The sequence below is a fragment of the Meriones unguiculatus genome, chromosome 19, assembly GCF_030254825.1.
Source record: "Meriones unguiculatus strain TT.TT164.6M chromosome 19, Bangor_MerUng_6.1, whole genome shotgun sequence".
Classification (NCBI taxonomy): Eukaryota; Metazoa; Chordata; class Mammalia; order Rodentia; family Muridae; genus Meriones; species Meriones unguiculatus.
Window position 1 is genome coordinate 40,397,316 of NC_083366.1, and position 20,394 is coordinate 40,417,709.

At 45.3% G+C, this 20,394-nt stretch overlaps 1 protein-coding gene, 1 long non-coding RNA gene and 4 other non-coding genes across 6 annotated transcripts; 4 read left to right on the forward strand and 2 right to left on the reverse strand.

The window, feature by feature from the left end:
- The first annotated feature begins 843 nt into the window (after positions 1–843).
- Positions 844–917, forward strand: Trnat-agu (transfer RNA threonine (anticodon AGU)). The gene has a single exon. It is a non-coding gene; the product is annotated as a tRNA-Thr (tRNA).
- A 3,150-nt stretch (positions 918–4,067) lies between these two features.
- Positions 4,068–4,150, reverse strand: Trnal-cag (transfer RNA leucine (anticodon CAG)). The gene has a single exon. It is a non-coding gene; the product is annotated as a tRNA-Leu (tRNA).
- A 317-nt stretch (positions 4,151–4,467) lies between these two features.
- On the forward strand, positions 4,468–14,840 carry LOC132649216 (uncharacterized). The gene is made up of 3 exons (XR_009587658.1): positions 4,468–4,676; positions 14,459–14,578; positions 14,728–14,840. It is a non-coding gene; the product is annotated as an uncharacterized LOC132649216 (long non-coding RNA).
- Positions 10,674–18,470, reverse strand: Btn1a1 (butyrophilin subfamily 1 member A1). Its single transcript, XM_021644889.2, has 7 exons — positions 18,010–18,470; positions 17,307–17,654; positions 14,808–15,089; positions 14,060–14,209; positions 13,545–13,565; positions 13,428–13,454; positions 10,674–13,056 (listed from the first exon to the last, which is right to left on the reverse strand). Exons 1-7 carry the CDS (start codon positions 18,080–18,082, stop codon positions 12,392–12,394), a joined length of 1,566 nt encoding a protein of 521 aa, XP_021500564.1. The 5' UTR covers positions 18,083–18,470; the 3' UTR covers positions 10,674–12,391.
- Trnae-uuc (transfer RNA glutamic acid (anticodon UUC)) lies at positions 16,871–16,942 on the forward strand. The gene has a single exon. It is a non-coding gene; the product is annotated as a tRNA-Glu (tRNA).
- A 1,482-nt stretch (positions 18,471–19,952) lies between the features above and the next one.
- Positions 19,953–20,043, forward strand: Trnay-gua (transfer RNA tyrosine (anticodon GUA)). Its single transcript is given in 2 exon segments — positions 19,953–19,989; positions 20,008–20,043. It is a non-coding gene; the product is annotated as a tRNA-Tyr (tRNA).
- Positions 20,044–20,394: the final 351 nt, after the last annotated feature.

The following is a 20,394-nucleotide window of genomic DNA, read 5'->3' on the forward strand; positions in this document are numbered from 1 at the left end:
ATTTTAACAGAGAACCGACTGAGTTGGAAGCAGGCACAGATACACAGCTCCCGGGACAATAAGAAACGTTGCAAATGCTCTTTATTCGGCCCTTTATCAAATCAGACCCTCTGGATAAACATTATAAGAAGCCTTTCCCGCCGTAGAAGCTGCATGAGGGCCTCTCTTTTACACTTTCTAACAATAGGCTGTTTATTATGAAGTCTTGAATTTTTAAGGCTTGAGTCTGGAATTCTTTTTGTTAATCTTAGGACCAACAAGGAGGTCGCTAAAACCTACATTTACAGGGGGGGAAATGGGGGCAGTTATAAAATTATCAAAAATCTTAAATTTCAGTTTAACTTAACAGTCATAAAATTAAAAAAAAAAAGAAGAAGAAAAAAGAAAATAATAATAATAAAAGCTTGCTTGCTGCGTGGACCCGCCTGGGTGTTGGGAATGTTCTGATCAACATGAGTGGAACACACACACACACACACACACACACACACACACACAGAGTCTGTCTTTGTGGGTCTCACCTACATGCTCTTCCTCAAGGGCTGGGTGGTGCTTTTATCAGCGCGATGGTAAGCCGCAGAGGTCCTGCCCTTGGGGACAGCTTCCTTCCTGCGTACCCAGCCTGCGCACGTAATTCACCCGCCCACCCCAGCGGCTTTCCTGCAGCCGAGCAGTTTCTTAGATCTTTGGAGAGGAGCCGAGACCATTTTTAAGGTTTGAGGAACCGCCAGGGTCATCTTGAATGAAAAAGAAAGAGACAAAAGCAGAACCGGCTGAGAGTACTTGCAACAAAAGCCGCACTCATTCCTTTTCTTTGTTGATTTGAAGCATAGAGCGTGTGCCGGCTCCGTGGCTTAGCTGGTTAAAGCGCCTGTCTAGTAAACAGGAGATCCTGGGTTCGAATCCCAGCGGGGCCTTTTTGTGGTTTTTCTGAGCTCGTAAGATACCTCCTCTCCAAGGGTAACCTCAAAGTCATCTTCATATGCACTCGCCCGAACCGCACCAAGAGTGGATCGTGAAGTGGATTTTAATTTACAAAAGTAAATAAATAAATAAATAATAAAATCTAAGGTCACTTCCTTAAGAACAAATACGCATTTCTTAGTTTTCTCTCGGGTGTTCCCGAATGGGCGTACTCCCACGTCTGCCCCCGGCAGGTTCTTTCTTTCAGTTCTTTATATTTTAAAACCCGCTTATTGAAATGATTGGGAATCTGCTGTGGATAGCCCTGCAGCACCTCTGCCAACCATCTAGAACAACGCATAACTTATTTCAAAGCTGTGTAGGGCTCAGAGCTTTCTGGGGAAAAAAAAAAAAAAAAAAAAAAAAACATCTGAAAGCCTGTTCCTGAGAACATCCATAGGGTCAACCTGTCAGCGTGAGTGAGGCTGAAAAGCGGAGACTTGAATTAGACTAGGGAGAGGGGAGCATTCCCCTAAATTCTGAAGTATGAAGAATGTCTGAAGAAGAAGAAGAAAAAAAGCCACTTTTACTGTGAGCTGAGTGTTCTCACCACGACCAGGGAGACAGTGGCTCACTGGTGTAGCTGCCAGCTCCCTTCCCCAGATCCTGCTCCCGGCCCTTGGCACAGAAAATTCCACACGCCTGGCTTTCTGGGTTTTGTGGAAACAGAGCATCCTGATGGTCTGCGGGACAGCTCAGGGAGCAGTCACACTTTCTGATCCCCTGTGTGGTAAGCAGCGATGACTGTGAGAAGGCGAATTCTCTGATTAACTAGTTTTTTTTCCCCTCTCTTCTCTGCCCATAAACGCCCTTTCTCAAGAGCAAAGACTACCCTCCAGTGATGACATTTTACGTGCTGTCCCCTCCTCTTACCCAACCTGCCTCATCTGCTCCATGCCGACTGTAGACTAAGCCCTCAGGTACCATTTTTATCTGGAGGGTCTAATAAACAGCTCGGTGGCTGTTTAAGATCACAGAAGGTTTTTTCCAGGGGCTGCCCCACTTGGCCACTTCGAGGAAACAGCCTGGTTCTCTTTAAGACTACAGGTTTTTTTTTTTTTTTTGTTTGTTTGTTTTTTTGTTTCTCTGCAACTGTCAGTAAAACCGCATGCCAATTCTGAACTTTGGTTTTTCGAGACTCGGTTGCTCTGTGTAGTATTTCCGGCTGTCCTGGACTTGCTTTGTAGACTAGGGTGGCCTAGAAGCTCACAGAGATCCGCCTGCCTCTGCCTCTGCCTCCGGAGTGCTGGAATCAAAGGTATGTGCCACCACAACCGACTAATTCTGATCTAAAAGCTAACTTTACCTCATTACTGCTGCCCCGAGCCAACCACGGCAGAGTGAGTTCCCTCAAACACTTGATATAAGCACAGCTGTTTCTCCAAAAGGAGACAAGATACTTTATTCTGAGCAGACTATAAGTGACCACAGCCTAGGAGCACGAATTCAGGTTTCCCTGAATACCACATTTCATTGTGAAAATGGATATCAATGTTTTATACTCACAGAACAGCATTAACCAATGTACTTACCACAGATACCCTGGTGTGGACACTGAGTAAACAGATTACCTCAAAAGTAGGTGGGGATCCCTGCCAAAGGGTTGATGAAAGATAATGCTCTCCTACATTCACTGGTCAATACAGAATGTGGTTGATAAGTGGCTATTAAGGGGGCTAAAGATAGCCCAAGAGCATTTGGGTACTTGATCTTTAACATGCCAACTGCCTGAACCACACAGGACTGACTAAGCATAATCTTCAACATAAATATGTGACTTTTTTTTTTTTTTTTGAGGGAACTTCAGTTCACACCCTAGAAGTGCCAGTGAACTTGGGGTCAATGTGGGAATGCTCAGCACACTGCACAGTGCCACCCTGGGTAGATGTTTTGGGGAGCAAGGCAGTAAGCACCCTTCATCCATGCTCTCTGCTCCAGTCTCTGCCTCCAGGTTCAGGCGCAGACTTCCCTTGATGACGAATTGCAATCTGTAAACCGACACAAATCCTTTCACCTTTATCAGAGCAACAGAAAGGGAACCAGAACTGTTTTTATTTCCAAATGTCCCAAATAAAATTCTTTTCTTAAAGGCTCTTTTCAGTGTTTCTGTTTGACTTTGACTGGCTGAAGTGTCTTGTGACAACTGGCTTGCCTCAGCCTCCCGGGTGAGGCACAAGGTCTCCTGTATCTCAGACTGGCCTGGCTGAAGTTGGCCATAAATCTCTGATCTCCCTGCCTTCCCCGCCGGTTAAATTACAGGTGTACACCCCCATACGCTTTGTGTCTTTTTAACAGTCTGTTCACTCCCCTGGGCTGGGGCTGACCCTGTCCTGTTCGCTTGAATCTTTAGAGACCAGCCCATGCTGGCCTGACCATCAACCGTGTGCTGGTTAATTTAAAATGTCAAGTTGATCGGTCATGGGGTCTCTGGCGTTCGGGGACTTACAAAACCAAACTCGGTAGGCTGCTCTCCCCAGGGTGATGGGCTTGATCCAGCCTTGGCCTGGGTGTGGGGATGGTGGGGTGGGGGTGGGGAACTTTGTGGTCTGACAGACTTTAGAGATAGCCTCTAACTCTGGATTTTCAGTGCTTCCTACCTGGACTGAACCATGACACTTGCTTTCTTGCTTTCCCACTTACAAACAGCAGGTCATGATATTTCTCAGCCTCAATAACTGTGAGCTGTGTCTTCATGCTAAATTAGATAGATAGGTAGGTAGGTAGATAAGTAGATAGAGAGATGCTAGATAAACACACACACACACACCAGTTCTGTATTTTTGGAGGATCTTAACTAGTATAAGTACATATGAAATTATGACAAATACAAAATCAGAAACCTTAAAAAAAAATGACATTCAGACCAATGAGATAGATGTCTTAGCCAGTAACCATGTAGACATGAGTGAAAGAGCCACGAATTATGAGTTAACATTCATCTAAATTTTTGTGTGTACAGACAAGCAGAGACAAAGAAAATGTTAAAAATCTCTAATTTTCAAGCTATCTTTTAAGTACACGGTGCTTCCACTATAGCGAAAACATAAAAAGAGAGAAAAAGGTTTACTGAAAAAGAACGTTTCAATTGATTTCAGAAAAAGAGTTGTCAGGAGTGGGATTCGAACCCACGCCTCCAGGGGAGACTGCGACCTGAACGCAGCGCCTTAGACCGCTCGGCCATCCTGACCTGCGAGCATCGATCTTGTTTGGCTCTTACTTCTATCTCAAAATGATGCTCGCGACCTTCTAAGACTCCTCGCCTGGTTGTGTGCTGATCTTCTCCCGTTGTAAACCACAGTTCCTGTGGGTAACTGAGCTGAAACCCACAGCCCGGAACCCTCCGCCTCCGGGGCGGCCGGGACGGCAGCCTGGCCCGCCGCGATCCTCGGTGGAAGCTCGCGGGTGCTTTGTTCCCCAATTACCTCTGATTGGTTAACAGAGTCGGAGAGAGACAGGACGGACTTCCGTTCTGGGCCTCAGGGTCGCAGGGTCGAGGGCCGCGAGGGAAAGAGGGTGATGGAGAACTGACCTGATGGAGCAGAAACAGCCCGGGCAGCTCCTTTAGGGCCTCCACCCCCACTCCCTGACCCCGCAGCCAAAGCGCTTCCCGGGGCGCAACAGGCGGCAGCCGGGGCCCACTCCAGCCTGGGAGGCTGCTGCACCCTCTCAGACACAGAGAAAAAGAGTTCTATCACAGCTAAACTTCTGGCAAGGTAAAGGGGGCTGAAAAAGGGAAAGAGACTGGGTATGGAAATTCATAGATGTAAATAATCGAAATTGATAAATTTAAAGAAATAAGGCCCATAAAGATGAAAAGCAAAATAACACAGAGCTTTTGCAAAGACTCTATGTAGTCTATTTTAAATGGTTCAAGAGATAAATGACCTAACTAAAGCTGCCCTGTTACCAGTTATGATTATTATCACGCTGGCAATCCTAATTCCTATTTTAGTAATGGGTTTGTTTCTATGCCATTAGAAAGAAGAGGGTTCTAGAGAAACAAGAAAAAGAAAAATGAAAAAGGGAGACAAGCTTTAGAAGAAAAGTTACAAGAACTTACAAATCAGAGTGAGGAAAACGCTAAGATCAGAGATACAGGAAAAATAGAATAATGAAATATGGAGGCAAGCCTTAGAACAAAAGTTACGAAGAATTATAAATCAGAATGAGAAAAGTGCTAAGATAGAGGTACAAGAAAAGGAGAGGTATGAAAAATGGACAAGGGCCTTAGAAGAAAATAAATAAATAAATAAATAAATAAATACGGTAGAGACAGAGGGTGAAAATCAGGAAAGTCAACCAAAGTTTAGAAAACCTTTGCTTATGCAGGTAGTGTACAACAAAGGCCAAGAGACAGTGGACACCCACAAGGTTGTGAAGAATGTGGGTGGCACTCTGTGGATGCACTGGATTTGAGAAAATCTAAAGGAAGTGTCACTAGTTTTGGAATGCATTCACCATTTGTAAAGCAAATATTTTCTTGGCCAATTCAAAACAGAATAACCCCCAAGACCAGAAAGATATGACAAGGGCATATGACAAGATATGACAAGAACCTGGTGTGCAGTTACAATGGCATTCATGGTGGAGAAAAGAGGCTAGGGATACAGAACAGATAAATAGGGCCCGAAGTATAAATGTTCCTGAAGACCAGCTGTTAGGTGAAGGTCAGTATGCTGAGGTAGAGATGCAAGTTGTATATGATGAGGCAGCCGCGGCATTATGTCACATGGCAGCCCTAAATGCTTGGGACAAGGTTGAAAGAACAGGAAGAAGGCTTGAACCCTGTACTCTGATTATACAAGGTCCAAAAGAAACATTCACTTTTTACAAAGATTGACTTCAGCTGGAGAAGGAGATCAGCTCCACCAGCTAGGAAGGCACTCATCGAATCTTCGGCTTTTGAAAATGCTAGTGCTGAATGCAAAGAGGTGATCCAGCCCTTAAAGTCAAGATCAGCACCGAAAGACAAATGGTTTAGAAGTACTGTTGATATTAGATCCCATTCACGTGCTATGATCTTAATAGGAGAAATGATCTCTAAAGATTTTGAGAAAATACAAAATCTCCATTGTCTTCATTGTGGTGAGCAAAAAGAATTTCATCTCAAAAAGAATTTCAAAAAGAACCAAACTAATTCCAAAAAAGAGCCTGTGCCGTCTGGAATATGCAAAAGGTGTGGCAAAGGCCGACCTTGGACTAATGAATGTAGATCAACAACAGAAAAATGGGATGACCCCTTATCAAAAAATGCCCAGGTGGCCTCTTGAAGCCGCAATACCGAATTCAAACCAGCTATTTTCAGGGCAACAATGGAGATATGAATCCACAAAACAATTAAACACTACTGCTCTGGAGATAGACTTTAAAAAGCCAGATATCAAAATCAAAGCAACTTCCATAGATTTAAAAAAAAAAAAAAACCTGAAGGGGCCAAGAAATGAGTATTTTGGCAAATTTCTATAGATGGTCAGAGGCCCAAACTAAAGGTATTTATAAATAATTTTGAAATTGAAGTAATTGTAAATACTAGAGCAAATTAACTATAATCTCATGAAAATCTTGGCCTCCAGATTGGCCTCTTCAGGAGGTAGATATCCAATTTGAAGAAGTTGGAAGTTTATCCCAAGTAAAACAAAGTGTAAAAATGCTATCAAAGACAGTTAACAGACTGTCCAGGCTGTCCATAAGCAAGGTTCAGCAGAGGCTGAATCTTCTTCTTTATACTGGGAACCATTGCTGATAAAACACCAACTGTCTTACCCCTCAGGAAACAAAATAAAGGTGTGCTTTCACTGTGCCCACATTTAACCATGAAAAACCAACTAAGAGATACCAGTGGAGGGTCATGTCACAAGGAATGTTAATAGTCCTACCTTGTATCAATATTTTGTACAACAGCCATTAGAGATAATTTGTAAACAATTTCCTCAGTCCACAATTTACCACTATATGGATGATATTCTGCTGGCTGATTCAAATAAAGATACCTTAGAAAATATGTTTGGCTTTTTTTCTCTCACTCTCTGCTTTGGACTCTTCCAGTTTCCTCTAGATTCTCTCTCTCATTCACAATAAAAATCCTTTCACCTTAAAAAAATATGTTTGAGGAAGTAAACAAAAATTGTCTTTCTGGGTATTACAAATTGTTCCTGAAAAAATACAAAGAGGAGACACTATTAATTATCTAGGGTGTAAGTCTGCAAGAATTCAACCACAGAATGTACAAATCAGGAAAGACCAATGAAGACCTCTTAATGATTTTCAGAAATTGTTAGGAGATATTAATTGGCTAAGGCCCACAATTGGATTAACTATTCAAGAGCTAAGTAATTTATTTCAAACCTTTCAAGGTTATAAGGGTTTAAATAGTCCAAGAAAATTATCAGCTGACACTGAAAGAATTGTCTCTGGTAGAAAAGAAATTAGAGAAAGCACATATAGATCACTTAGATCCAAAGATGGCTTGTATTTTACATATTTAGCCTTCTGTTCATTCTCCCACAGAAACATATGCAGAGAAAAGGTTATATCCTAGGACAGATATTTTTAGCACACAAAACAAAAAATTAAAAACCTATATAGAAAAGGTTTCTGAATTGATTCTGTAAGGAAAAATGAGACTTTGTTAATTAACAGGAATAAAGCCTACAGAAATTGTGATACTTTTTACTAATGCTGAGATTGCCTCATGGGCAGAAAATGAACATTGGCTTGCAGTACTTTTGGGGGAGAAATTAGCAACAAATACCCCCCAAAGCAAGCAACTTCGGTTTATAAAAAAAACTAATTGGATTCTCTGTGTCATGTAGTAAAAGGGACTCCAATTTCTGGAGCCCCTACATTCTATACTGATGCAAATACATCAGGAAAGGCAGGTTATAAGTCAGAAAAAAACAAAGTAGTTCAGAGTCCTTATAATTCAGTTCAAAAATCAGCTGTATGCCATTCTTCTGGTATTACTAGATTTTCCAGAATCTCTTACTATAGTTATTGATGAATGGACTGGATATTGTGAGTATGATTCTTACATGATAGTTTTCATAATTGTTCTTATTGTGTGTAGTTTATTAGTGTAAGAGAAAGTGCTTTTTTATTTAGACAACAAGGGGGGAAATGTTGGGGATTGGTCTGTTGCTTTGTGTTCAGAGGCTGATTTCTGTGCCCTGAGGTCTGGTTGCATTCCAGATGTGGTCATTATCATTTATATTGATCAATGCTGTATAAACTTTGCTCTGCAGTTATCTCTGATTGGTTAATAAAGTTGCTGAAAGCCTATTACTGGGCAGAAGAAAGGCAGAACTTGCATTCCCAGTCTCTGAGTCTCAGGAACCAGGAGGTAGGGAAAGGACATGGTGATGAACTGACCTGATAAAGCAAAAATAGCCCTGGCAGGACTAATATGGCAACTTAACTCGGGGCACGTGACTGGGACAGAGCCAGAATAGGTTAGGTGGGTTGGAATAGATTGTATCTGCCCAGTTATTGATCTGAAGCTTATTAATACATTTAATAAGTCTCTGTGTCATTTATTTGGGAGCTAGAGTGGGTGAATGAAAAGGCCCCCCAAATTATAACATATCCTTTCACTGGAGTGCTGGGCTCATAGACTTAAATCACTGTCTAGTCTAGAAACTCCTTTTTTCATCTCTCTCTCTCTCTCTCTCTCTCTCTCTCTCTCTCTCTCTCTCTTTCTCTCTCTCTCTTCTTATTTTTGGATAGCTTCTAGTGTGTAGATTTAATTGATGGAACACTGTTGCTGAATTTCTCACACAGAGTAAAATGTCCAACTCTAGGTATCCAGGTAGATGCTGACTCTGAAGTTTTGCTATTTAAAACAAGAATATGGTTAATAATGTGTCACATGCTTGACAGTTGCTGAGAGATTTTAAAGGTTCCATAAAACAAAAGTGTGTGAGTTAACAGATATGGTTTGTAGCTTCATTTACCTTTTCCACAATATACATCAGAACATTTTGTATACCATAAATATATATTACCCTGACTTGTCAAATTTAAACAAGTTTAAGGGATAATGCTTCACAGTACGTGTCTAACAGGCCCTCTACACAATTTTAAGGCACTGTGGCCTGAGAACCATTGGCTTAAATCTAGTGTTTCTGTAATTCTTAGAGAAAGGCTCCCAACATTAGCAAAACCTAGGGAAAGCTCATATGCATTTAAAAGAATAATGCCTGTTTAGTACACCCATGGACCATTTTCCTTGAAGGCAACAGGCAAAAGGGAAGCAGAGGTAGAGCTGATTGAAATCTGAGACATACACACATACTCCCTGTTTTTAAGTTAAGTGGGGCCTTAAAATTTACTATGTAGCTCAGGTTGGCATTGGATTTGTGATCCTCCTCTCTCCAAAGTGCTGAGATTACAAGCACACTCTGATGTGGCCAGTTCTGAGACCCCCTTTCCTTCTCATCTCAGAGCCGCAGTCCCATGTATTCTGTGTGAGGTCTTACAGATATTAGGATACACGTCACAGTAAACACAGTAATGCAATTTTCTACCTTTCCTGGCCATTTAACATGTTTATTCATATATTTAGCGTGTGTATATGTGTATGGGGAACATGTTCTATGACAAACATGTGGCTATCAGAGGACAATTCATTCCAGCATGTCAGTCCCTGGGGTTGAATGTCAGGCAAGCAAGTGTCTTTATCTGGTGAGTCGTCTCACCAGCCCTCCAGAGCATTTTTTTGTTCTGTGTTTTTTGAGACATAGTTTCTCTCTGTAACATCCCTGGCTGCCCCAGAAAACACCTTGTAAACCAGGCTGGCCTCAGACTCAGAGATCTGCCTGCCTCTACCTCCAAAGTGCTAGGATTAAAGGCTTGCACTAAAACCTGGCTCTCCAGTGCATTTTTAATAAGAATGTCTGGATTATGTTTTCTGTGAATTTCTACAAGTAAAATATTTGGACACAAATGAACACATTTATTCATGTATTTATTTACTGAGATAGGGTGTTGCTAGATAGCCTAGGCTGACCTTGAACTGATATTTAGTCCAGGCTGGCTTCAAACATGTGACAATTCTCTTTCTCTGTCTTCCGGGTCCTGAGGAATACAGGCATGTGTCACCACACTCAACTGAAATTAATTCTTTTAAAGCAAAAATTAATTATACTTTTCTCCCAGAAGTACAGTATAACACAAGCTGTGTAGGGTGGCTAGTGTTTGAGGGGGGAAAAAAATGAAGAAAGAGGACACTGGGTGCTGGGGTGATGGAGGAAATTGTCATGTGCCTGGAAATTTAATTGTCAGAGATGTGTGTGGTCTGGGGGAGTGCTAGGGATGGAACACAGGACTGGTACACATGGCAGCTGTGGAGCTGTACCCTCTTGGCACTTCTACCAAAGTGATGTTTGATAGCTCACCGACAAAGTTACCTTCGTAGGAATAGAGATGAAGTTAGCCTTGACACAAGGCTGAGAACAGGAAGCCTTCAGCACAGTAGCCTTTTTGAAGGTGGTTTGGTCCTCGTGAGCAGACTGATCCTCATGCTTGTTCTGGTAAATCTCTCCCGAAGCCTAGGCCTGGGGCTAGACTAACCAGCACTGCTGTGGCAGGCACCACACTCCCAGGCAGCTTTCATTCCCGTTTCACCTTAATCCAGGCTCTTTTATTGGGATAAATAAAGGAAAGTTCAGAGGCTCCCTTCAGCAATCAGACTTATTTATTTATTTATTTGGCAAAGTTCATGGAGGGTGTTCAGAAAAATACGACAGAAGTGGAAGAGCTTGGATACACACACAGGCCGTTGACAAAACAAGTCCCATGCAAACAGGAGGACACTGGAGCACACACAGATAGGGCCGAGCTGCCCAGCTGTATTGAGTATCACGGTGCAACACTGGTGACCCCTAAGGCAAAACGGAATGCAGGGCAGGTGGGTAGGCTACAGCGGGCAATGGCACAGTGGAAAAGAATAGCAACGAAAGGGAACTGAAGGTGCCTGTGAGGTGGTTAGACATTGCAGCGAGGGCCAGGAAAGCGTGCAGCTGGGACTGCCAGAGCAATGATGCTACCTAAGCAGGCTGCATCAGAACGGGAGGACTTGCTAGGCGTGGTGGCTGTGGCTGTGGCTGTGGCTGTGTAACCAGCAATCGGAAGGTGGAGGCAGGAGTTCAAGGACAGTCTAAGCTGCATAGTAAACCTCTGTCTTAAAACACACACCCACAAGCATACTCACACACCCCATCTAGTGGAGTCAATAAAGTGAAATTGGGTTGACTTTCAGGAGAGGTCAAAAAAAGAGGAGGGCACAGAAAGGCCTGACCCATGTGTATCTAGCCTGGTAGTTTTTAGATTTTTTTTTTTCTCCTCTGTTTTAACCCTGTCTGGTTCTCCAGCCCTGCTCATCTCCACCCTTCTCTGCCCCTGCCCAGCTTGCTCCCAGTGCTCCCAAACAAGCAGAGCAGTGTCCTCTATCCTACAGAATATGAGTTAGAAAATTCAAGATACAGTGTCCAAGACACATCCTGAAAGAAAGGACTAAGGACCTTAAGAGCCAGAGGACAGGTAGAATGGCTGAGAAATGCTTCCTTCTGGGCACTCGTGTTCATGCTTTCACAGGTGCTGTAGTTACCTGAGCTGGGCCTCTACAAAACTGGCCCTGTCAGCAATTAACCATGACAGGGGAGGGGCTCATGTGGCCCTATCCCTCTCAGCAGAACTATTGGCTGCTGATTGATTGTGGGAGAAGGGAGATCATTACACATGCTCTTGAGTCCACCAAACCTCAGTGGACAGCTCCAAATTCATACTCCCATGACAGCCCATTAAACTCAGTGGGTCAGATTTGAAGCAAGGAGTAGGTATTGATGAGGGGAGGAGAGGGAAATAAGACAGAACAGAGGAGAGAGTGAGGGTAAGTTGAATGCATTATATACTTGTATGAAGCTGTCAAAGAAAAAAACGTAAGTAATAAAATTTGAGATCTAGTCCTGAAAAACCTTAGGGAGAGGACAGGTGGATCAAGTTTACTTCATTTGCCTGCGATGTCTCCTCTAAATTCCTTGATGCGATTGTAGCCTAAGAGCCTCTTTTCCTAGCAGCCTGCTTTTCCCTTACCTAAAAACTGTTGGCCCACATGCCCCTATTCCGTATGTTTCCTCCACGATTGCATGCCAGCCGAATTGCCTCTTGACCCCTCAGGCGATTGTACCAAGTCCTCCTATGTAGGTTGTGGCACTAGAAATAATTTAGGAATCACCTCTCTACCTCCCCAGTATTAGCTAGAAACAAATTAGAAAGGCTCTTCTTCCTGCCTTCTCTGGCAGCAACATACGGCCTTTCCAAAATGAAGTAATCACGTGCTACGAAGAAGCCGGACTGCAGGAAGCTGGCAACTGAAGATTCCGGAATAAAGAAGGAGACAAAGGAAGGGGAAGTTGTGGAGCTGTAATGTTCTTTAAGGTGCCGCTTGGCTAGGTGAGAAAGGTATCAGTTTAGAATGGAGAGTATCTGTGTCTCCTGAAGAAGAGCCTTCCCCCAGCGGGGACAAGGGAATGTTGTCCTGGACATTAGCAGTGACCGTGATTTTCTCAGGGGCGTTGGCAGTTGGACAGATGGTTAGGGGCTTTTTACCACAGGACCACAGGCAGAAGAACGGACGGAGGGGACCAGAGAAAGAGACGTTAGGGAAAGTATAGATAAGAGATCCATTGCTCATATTATAGAAGGAAACGTCTCCAGAGTCATAGTCCAGAAAAACTCCAACCCGGCGAGGGGGTCCTGCTAACGGGAGAGGGGTCCGGAGCGGGGTGAGGGCCCAGTATCCGTTTCCATACAGCTCCACAGCCCAGAACCCATTATCAGGAGTCATGGGATCAAAGCCTTTCTTCACCACATTCTCCCTACAGACACCGATGGCCCAGTCAGTTCTATCTCCCACCTCCACCTCCCAGTAATGTCTCCCTGAAGTGAAGGTCTCACGCCCTAACACGCAGGGCCAGGAGTCGAATCGCTCCGGTGTATCAGGCAGGATCTGACGAGAGTCTTCCAAGCGAACCGATTTTGAGTCCTCGTACAGGAAGAGGTGGGGGTGGGCTGTGTCTGGATCCAGAGTCACGTCAACTGGAGGCAAAGAGAGATGGCGTCAGCCTATCTTATCAGGGATCCCTGGGTTTATCCCTCCTGCCCGGAGACACGGAATTGTAGGAGCTGATGAGTCCCTGTAGGGTTGCTGTTTGCCCACTCACTAGCAGTTCTTTTCTCCAGCCCCATCCCTTACTGACTACCGAGTGGGATGTTGTCAAAGGAGCTTTTCTGCTAGCCGTCTTCCGTGGATGCCTCATGAAAAGCGCTGAGGCCGTTCATTGCCACCTTCCCCCTTTCTATCCTATCACTAAAGACGGTGTGTTTGAATGCTCTTGTGTTCAGGCCTCTCAGTTCTTTGACTCTCAGTGTAGGGCTTCAGAGGCAGTGAGGACCTCAGAACCACTGACCTTCGTGTAGTGCAGTCTTTTTGCACCCTGCAATGTAAAAAAAGAGGGACTGTCAGTAGCGGGTTAACCGATAGGAGGTAGAAAATCGCATGGGTCAAAAAAAAGGAGGCAACTTACTGAGTTCTTCCAGCAGTCTCTCTGGAAAACAAACAAAAATTATTTCAATGGCTTTTTATAGCAAATAGGAAGGAGGAAAACCAGAATGAGAAACACATAAAGAGACAACTGTTTAATCCCAGGTGCCCTGGTGTCAGAAACATTGGTGGCAAACCAGGAAAGGAAATGCTGCCAGTAAAAACAAAACAAAACAGAATATTTCTAAGAAATCATCTGGAAGGTCCTCCTGATTTAGGACTAGAGCTTAGTAATAAGAGTCTTCCTGGAAAATAGAGTGAGAACTGTCCCAAGGTCCTAAAGCTGGGTTGTGAGGGAACATCGGGTATAAAAATGACAATTAGAACTGATTTAGACTCTGCCCCTGTCCCATCCAATTTTCTTCACCTTAGGTAATGTTTCAGAAGGCTTATGGTTCCTTCCAACCTCAGCATCTTGTTGGAAGTCACCTGAACAGGCCTGAGTCCAACCTTCTCTAGAAGCTGTCACAAGAAGTTCTTGGGAGTGCTGTGACTTACCTTTAGAGCCAAATTCATTCTTCCGCTCTCTGGATCTTTCCTTGTACAGCTTCCACGTGAAAAATATGGACCCAACGGTGAGAAATCCTAGGGCTAGTATGATGATAGCCACAGCTGCTATCCAGGGAGTCAGCCTCGTCATGAAGGGAGCTTCAAGACAAAACAAAGAACAAGAACAACCTTGGTTGGGAAACTGAATAATTTCAGCTTCTCTCCTGGTACCAAAGCACGATAGAGATGGGGATGCCCTGGAGGGCCTCCCACCTTCCAAAGCAGGACTTGCTCATTCATGCTAAGCTTTTCAGAAAGATTTGGCCCAGGGACAAAAGAAAGCATGGAAGAGCCATTTGGGGTCAGACTATGTGAAATAAAAATTTAATGGGTCGCTTGGTGTTACAGAACCCCTTGTTAACTATCACTGAGGTGGTGGAGGTAAAGAAGGAAGAGGAAAGGTAGCCACACACAATGCAGAATGGGACTCTGGCCAACAAACAAGCAATGATTCCTGCTAATCTAGAGGTAAAAAGTTGGGAATGATGAAATAGCTTGCTTCCTGGAGGAACCTGGCAGCCTATATGGAGCTCCAGCATGGGGTGAGGAAGGGAGGAGAGGTTCGGGGAGGGCATAGTGGATTCAGGAAAATAATGTAGTTTCCCTGTTTATTGAAGGAGAAGAAGGGTCCAGTCAGGAAGGCCCTCAGGAACACAGCTTCTCTGTCACCATGGGAACCTGCACTAGTTCCACTGACCTGGTACCGAGATCTCTACTTCCTTCTCCTGGTCGATGAGGATATTCTGGATGCAGCAGGACACATTCCTTATGGAGCTGTCTCTGATGGTTATCGAAGCCGTCACAGTGAACAGGCCTTCCTCGTCAGGCTTCCTGGACTCTGATGTGGATGGTAACTTCTCTCCGCTGGCTGTCCTCCACTGCACCCGAGGTTCTGGGTACCATCCTGAGGAGGTGCACTCCAGCTCCCTCTCTCCATTCTCTTGAGTTTTCATACTGATGTGAGGATCCGAGCCCACAGCTGTGGAGAGAGAGGCTGGCCTTAATCTTGCAGTGGACAGTTTACTGGGAGCACGATAATCTTAGTCTGAGAAAGACAGAGAGTAGGCAAGAGTGGACTGGGGGTGGTGGGATCCCACTAGTCCTTCTGTGTGAAGACTGATGAATAAAAATAATGTCTTATACCTTACCAGAGATGGTGCCTTATTGGGAGCACAACCTTCAACATAAGCAAAAGTATGATGGGTAGACACGGAGGTGCCTGTCCAACCAGGAAGGACAGGAAGAACAATGGCTGAAAGGTGGCTTAGGAGCTCCAGAGTCAGGGAAGAGCTCTTGGTTAGAAGTGTGTAGCATGACTTGGGGGATGGGGCGACTGTGGTTAGGATGTTTTAGCATGAACAGGAAAGTACTCTCCTTCTCCACAGGGTCTCATGGAGCTCAGGCTGGCCTCACCCTCATTGTACAGCTGAGGATGAACTTGAACTCGTGACCCTCTTGCCTCCCCCTTCCCAAGCACTGGTGTTGCCGACCATTTTCGTGCTGTGCTGGAGATCCCACTCAGGACTCTGTGCAGGCTAAGCGAGCACTCCTCCAGCTGAGCCACACCCCTTCTTCCAGAAAGACCACATGCTTGAGAACAGAGTTTGGAGGTTTTTTGTTGACTTGTTTGTTTTTTGTTGGTTTGTTTTGCTTTGTTTTCCCTTGAGGTTTGTAACTGGTAATTTAACCTAGGATGCCGACTCAGGAATTTTCTTAAATGGTTTCAACCCTGCCTTTCCTCACACAGTTATGTCTGAACAAAAATCAACATAGGGCCAGGATTGGGGGACACACAACCGTAATCCTAGCACTTAGGAGGTGGAGGGAGAAGAATCAGGAGTTCAGGGCCAACCAGTACCAAGCTTCTGAGAGCATTTAATCTGCGCTTTTAATCTGAGCCCTGGAGAGGCAGAAACGTGGATTTCCGTGAGTTCTAGGTCAGCCTGGTCTGCATAGCAAGTTTCCGGCTAGCCAAAGCCACATAGCAACATGACGTAAAGCTACTCTTCTCATCTGTTTAATCTAATTCTTTCCTTCCCTCTCTCTTTTCCCCTTTCCTCTTTTTCTTTCCTCTCCTTCCTCCTGGGCTACAGAGAATCATCCTTAAACAACACAGCTCTACAACATTTTCTTTTCAAACAAGTGTGTATGAGAATTGGAATTCATTTCATGAAAATAGCTATGGCTTAAAAGTGTCAGAACTCATAAACGATAACAGCTTTTATTTTGTTTTATTTTTTCCTGTTCTGTTGAGCAGGTTGGCCTTGAACTCTGAGATCAGCCGGCTTCATGCCTCCCAAGGGCTGGGAGAAGGGAGGCCCTACCAGCCTTGGCTAAGAACAATTTTATGTCTCCAAATATTGAGGTGGGTTTTTCTTTTATCTGAGACTAAGCTGTACGCTGCCAAGCTGCCCTGGAACTCAAGAGGTTCTAAGAAGCCAAGGTTGATTTTGAACTTCTAATCCTTTTGCCCTGTCTGTCTCCCAGTTGATGGAATTAAAGGCTGTCAGTTCAGCCAATTGAACCATCATACACATTTGAGGTGTGTGTGTGTGTGTGTGTGTGTGTGTGATCACATATGTAATCAATTTCTAAGATGCCTTTCCCTAAAAAGAACACGAGTGCTATCTTTGGTCCATTAAATACTTACCTCCTCGTCCTGATTTTCTTTCGTTTCCCAGCACCAAAGGAACAGGTGTGTCATGCCCTTGTTATTCTGTACTTGGGAGGAGGAGGCAAGAGACAACCACACGTAGCAGTTCCCACATGGTCTAGCGGTTAGGATTCCTGGTTTTCACCCAGGCGGCCCGGGTTCGACTCCCGGTGTGGGAAGCTTGCTCTTTTGAGCTGCTTACCAAAGTCTCGCACGGGAGAAAGCGCTTTTTTAAAGCGATCCTAAGCTGCGGAGCTGGAGCCCACCCACCTCAGTAGCAGCAAGTGAAATACGTAAATAAAGGAGAACCAACAGGAAGTCAAGAAAGGCAAACTGCACGTTACAAACACCAGCCCGAGGCGTCCAGGTTTCTGTAAAAGTCTTACTACTGGCGAAGTGCTCTTCGCTTATTATCCAGCTGTACTTCGCTTTTGCAAATTCTTGCTGGATAATAGCTTTCCGATATAGCATGCCACACACCTGTCGGAGGTTCCTTTACGGGAGGCGACGCGGCCCCCCGCCCCACCCCACCCCAGCACCCACCGGACACTCTGAGGTGCGCAGCGGCCTCCTCGGCGTAGCCGCCGCGTGTGGAGAGGCACCGGTACTCCCCCTGGTCCGAGACCCTGACGCCTCGGATCCGCAGGGTGGCGCGGCCGTCCCGGAGCCCGTCGGTCAGCAGCGTCGCCCTCCCGCGGTACTCGGGCATCTGCTGGCCCTCCTGCTCCCGGCCAGCGCGGTACAGAAGCACCGCCGGCGACCGGCCCCGTCGGAACCACAGCAGCTCCGCGCGCTCCGCGCTCGCGTTCGGGGAGAACTGACAGGACAGCTCGGCGTCGGAGCCCACTGGGGCCAGCACTGGCTCCTGAGGGGCGGCCGCGCTGAGGGGAGCTGCCGGGATAAACAGGAAAAGATGGCACGGTGGGGTGTGATGGGTACAGACCAGGCATCCTTGAGCTCCTTGATCCTCTTGCCCTCAGCTCTCAGGGGCTAGAGCTACTGGTGTGCGCCACCGCCACAGCCAGCGTTCCAACACCTTTGGTAAAACAACGAGGGTCTCCCCACGTAGCCCCGGCTGGCCTGGCTATTTCTACGTAGCCGAGGCTGCCTCTGCCTCTCTGAGTGCTGGGACCGCCGGGGTGCCCTGCCGCCCGGGTGGATTCTGGTAAACCTCCCCACCAGGAGCCAAGCTGGGTCAGGGACCTTCCAACCTTGCCAGAAAGACAGGGCCAGGGCAGTGACATACCCGAATCCAGCGTGGGCAGTTGCAGGACCGTGAGCAGACAAGCCAAGAGGCAGGAGTTGCGGGGAAACGCCATCGCGGACCTTGCCGGGGCGACAGACTCCGGGTGGAGTTCGCCAGGAGCTTGAGGCTAGGAGAGAAGCGCCCTGTTCTCCACCAGTTCCTTCCAACGCGGAGGGCTCTGTATTTCCCCTGAAGGGTAAGTGTCAGTCCGTGTTACACACAACAGCGCCTATCCGCTCCCCTCTCAAGTCTGGTCCGCCGTGCACAAATTAGCAAACTCCGTCCTACAACCCTCCGTTGTCTACGGAAGGGATCTGTGAGGCACGGTTGCAACAACAGTAAAATTAAGTCGTACCGAGGAGAGTATTTTGTTACTGGTGTTTAGAGATGACAATAGAGATAAAGCCAGGAGGTAGAAATGGTTAACATGAAATGAGATGGAGGAGAGAGAGAGAGAGAGAAGTGGGAGGCGGTGTTTCACACCTGTCAGCCCAGCGCTCGGGAGGGAGTTATATAGTGAGCTACTTAGAGAGGAGAGAGGCAGAGCTGGAGATTGAGGAACGGAAAGCCTAGTCCAGAGAAGAAGCTGGGCCAAGAGAGCCGCGCTATTCTGTGGCCGGCTGATCCGAGAGTGAAGCACCTACCAACCTCAATGGGCAGGGAGGATAAAGGAGCCAGAGCCACAGTGACCAGGTGAAAAAAGCTCTTGGTGGCCCCAGGGCCAAAGTTAAGAGTCAGCAGAAGGAAGTAGGTTCTGTGCTGTTGGGGGAGCCTGCCCCCAGGTGGCCGAGTGTACTTACTTAGGGGAGAAAAAAAGCTTTTCAAAGTGTGGACTACAGATTGGTGGTGGTCCACGGATTCATTACTCTCCGCTAAGAGACGGACATGCACATAATGCTAATTTATACAGTAAAGAGCTGGACTGAATTCAGGGAATGGGGACAAAAAGAAAGAAGGCTTGAGCAACTGAAATGAAACGTGAGGCCACCGGCCAGTTAATTTACCTCCGTAGCTTCAGTTCTTTTATCCCACGTGAATTCAGTAGTCAGGAGGGTCATTCTAAGTTTAAGGCCAGCTTGGGCTACGCAGCAAGATTCAGGCTTGCAAGCGCTACATATTCAGAACAGAAAGAGAGTTGTTTTTATCTGTTTTTTTTTTTTTTTTTGCTTTTTAAAAAAATACTAATGTTAATCATACCTTGTTTTGAATTAGGCCGAGTAAGGAGCCCCTTGGAAGAGTAATTGAAACAAAACAGGCCAAAGAATAGGAGTCCAGAAAGTAAAGTACTTTATCATTCTATCTGTGAATACTTAAAGAGTTGAGTTCACAATGCCTCCAGCTCCCATCGCTGATCTTTTCCACAAGAGGTCTTCAGGAGTTGTGTGGTGGCCAGGTTCCCTGGACACCCACCTTCAAGATGGTACAACTACACAGCTCACAAGGACCTTGAGCTTCATTCGCCCTGCCAAAGTCACTCACGAGATCAGCAATTCCTTATTTGGTTTTTAATTCCCATTTTTTTACAGAACAGCGGAAAAATAAAGAAAAAACAATTTTATAAACGAAATCACCATGAACCCATCGAATAATGATATCTGAAATATATTGTTCGGGCATTTATCCTGTTTATGTACATCATAGAGATAATATTTAATTTTCCTGCATCATTCCAAACATAGCTAGTATATAGGACATATTTGATATATAGGATATATTTGCCAAGATTGTGGAATGTTTAGTTCTTTTTTTTTTTCTATTAGAAACGATACAGTTATTATTCGGTAGAGCGCCCGCTAGCATTCACGAAGCCCTGAGTTTGATTCCACTACTGCTTAAAATCAGGTATGGTGGCTCATATTGCTGATCCCAGGTGTAAGTAGAAGGATCAGAAATTTGAACCCAGTCTGACGTACTTCAGACCTTTTAGAAAACATAAGTATCATCCTTCGATAGCTCAGTTGGTAGAGCGGAGGACTGTAGATGTAGTACTGGTTGGACATCCTTAGGTCGCTGGTTCGAATCCGGCTCGAAGGACAAGTGTTTTTGTCCCTCAAATTCCCAGAACGCAAAATGGAAGTAGTGACGTGGCGCAAACAAAACAGTAAAAGAAGGGGGAAAAAGAGTACAAGAACTTTTAAAGAAGTGCACTATTGCCAGTCGGTGGTTGCACACACCTTTAGCAGAGGCAGTCAGATCTCTGTGAGTCCCAGGGCAGCATTGTCTCGAAAGAAAACAAAAAAGACCAAGGCTAGCTATTCCAGTTATCCCGATAGATTGCAAGGATGTGGCTTGTTCCCAATCACGAATCCGATTACTATTTGCTTGATACTTAATTAATATTCAATTTAATATTTAAGAAAATATTGCTATTTGCTTAAAATTCGC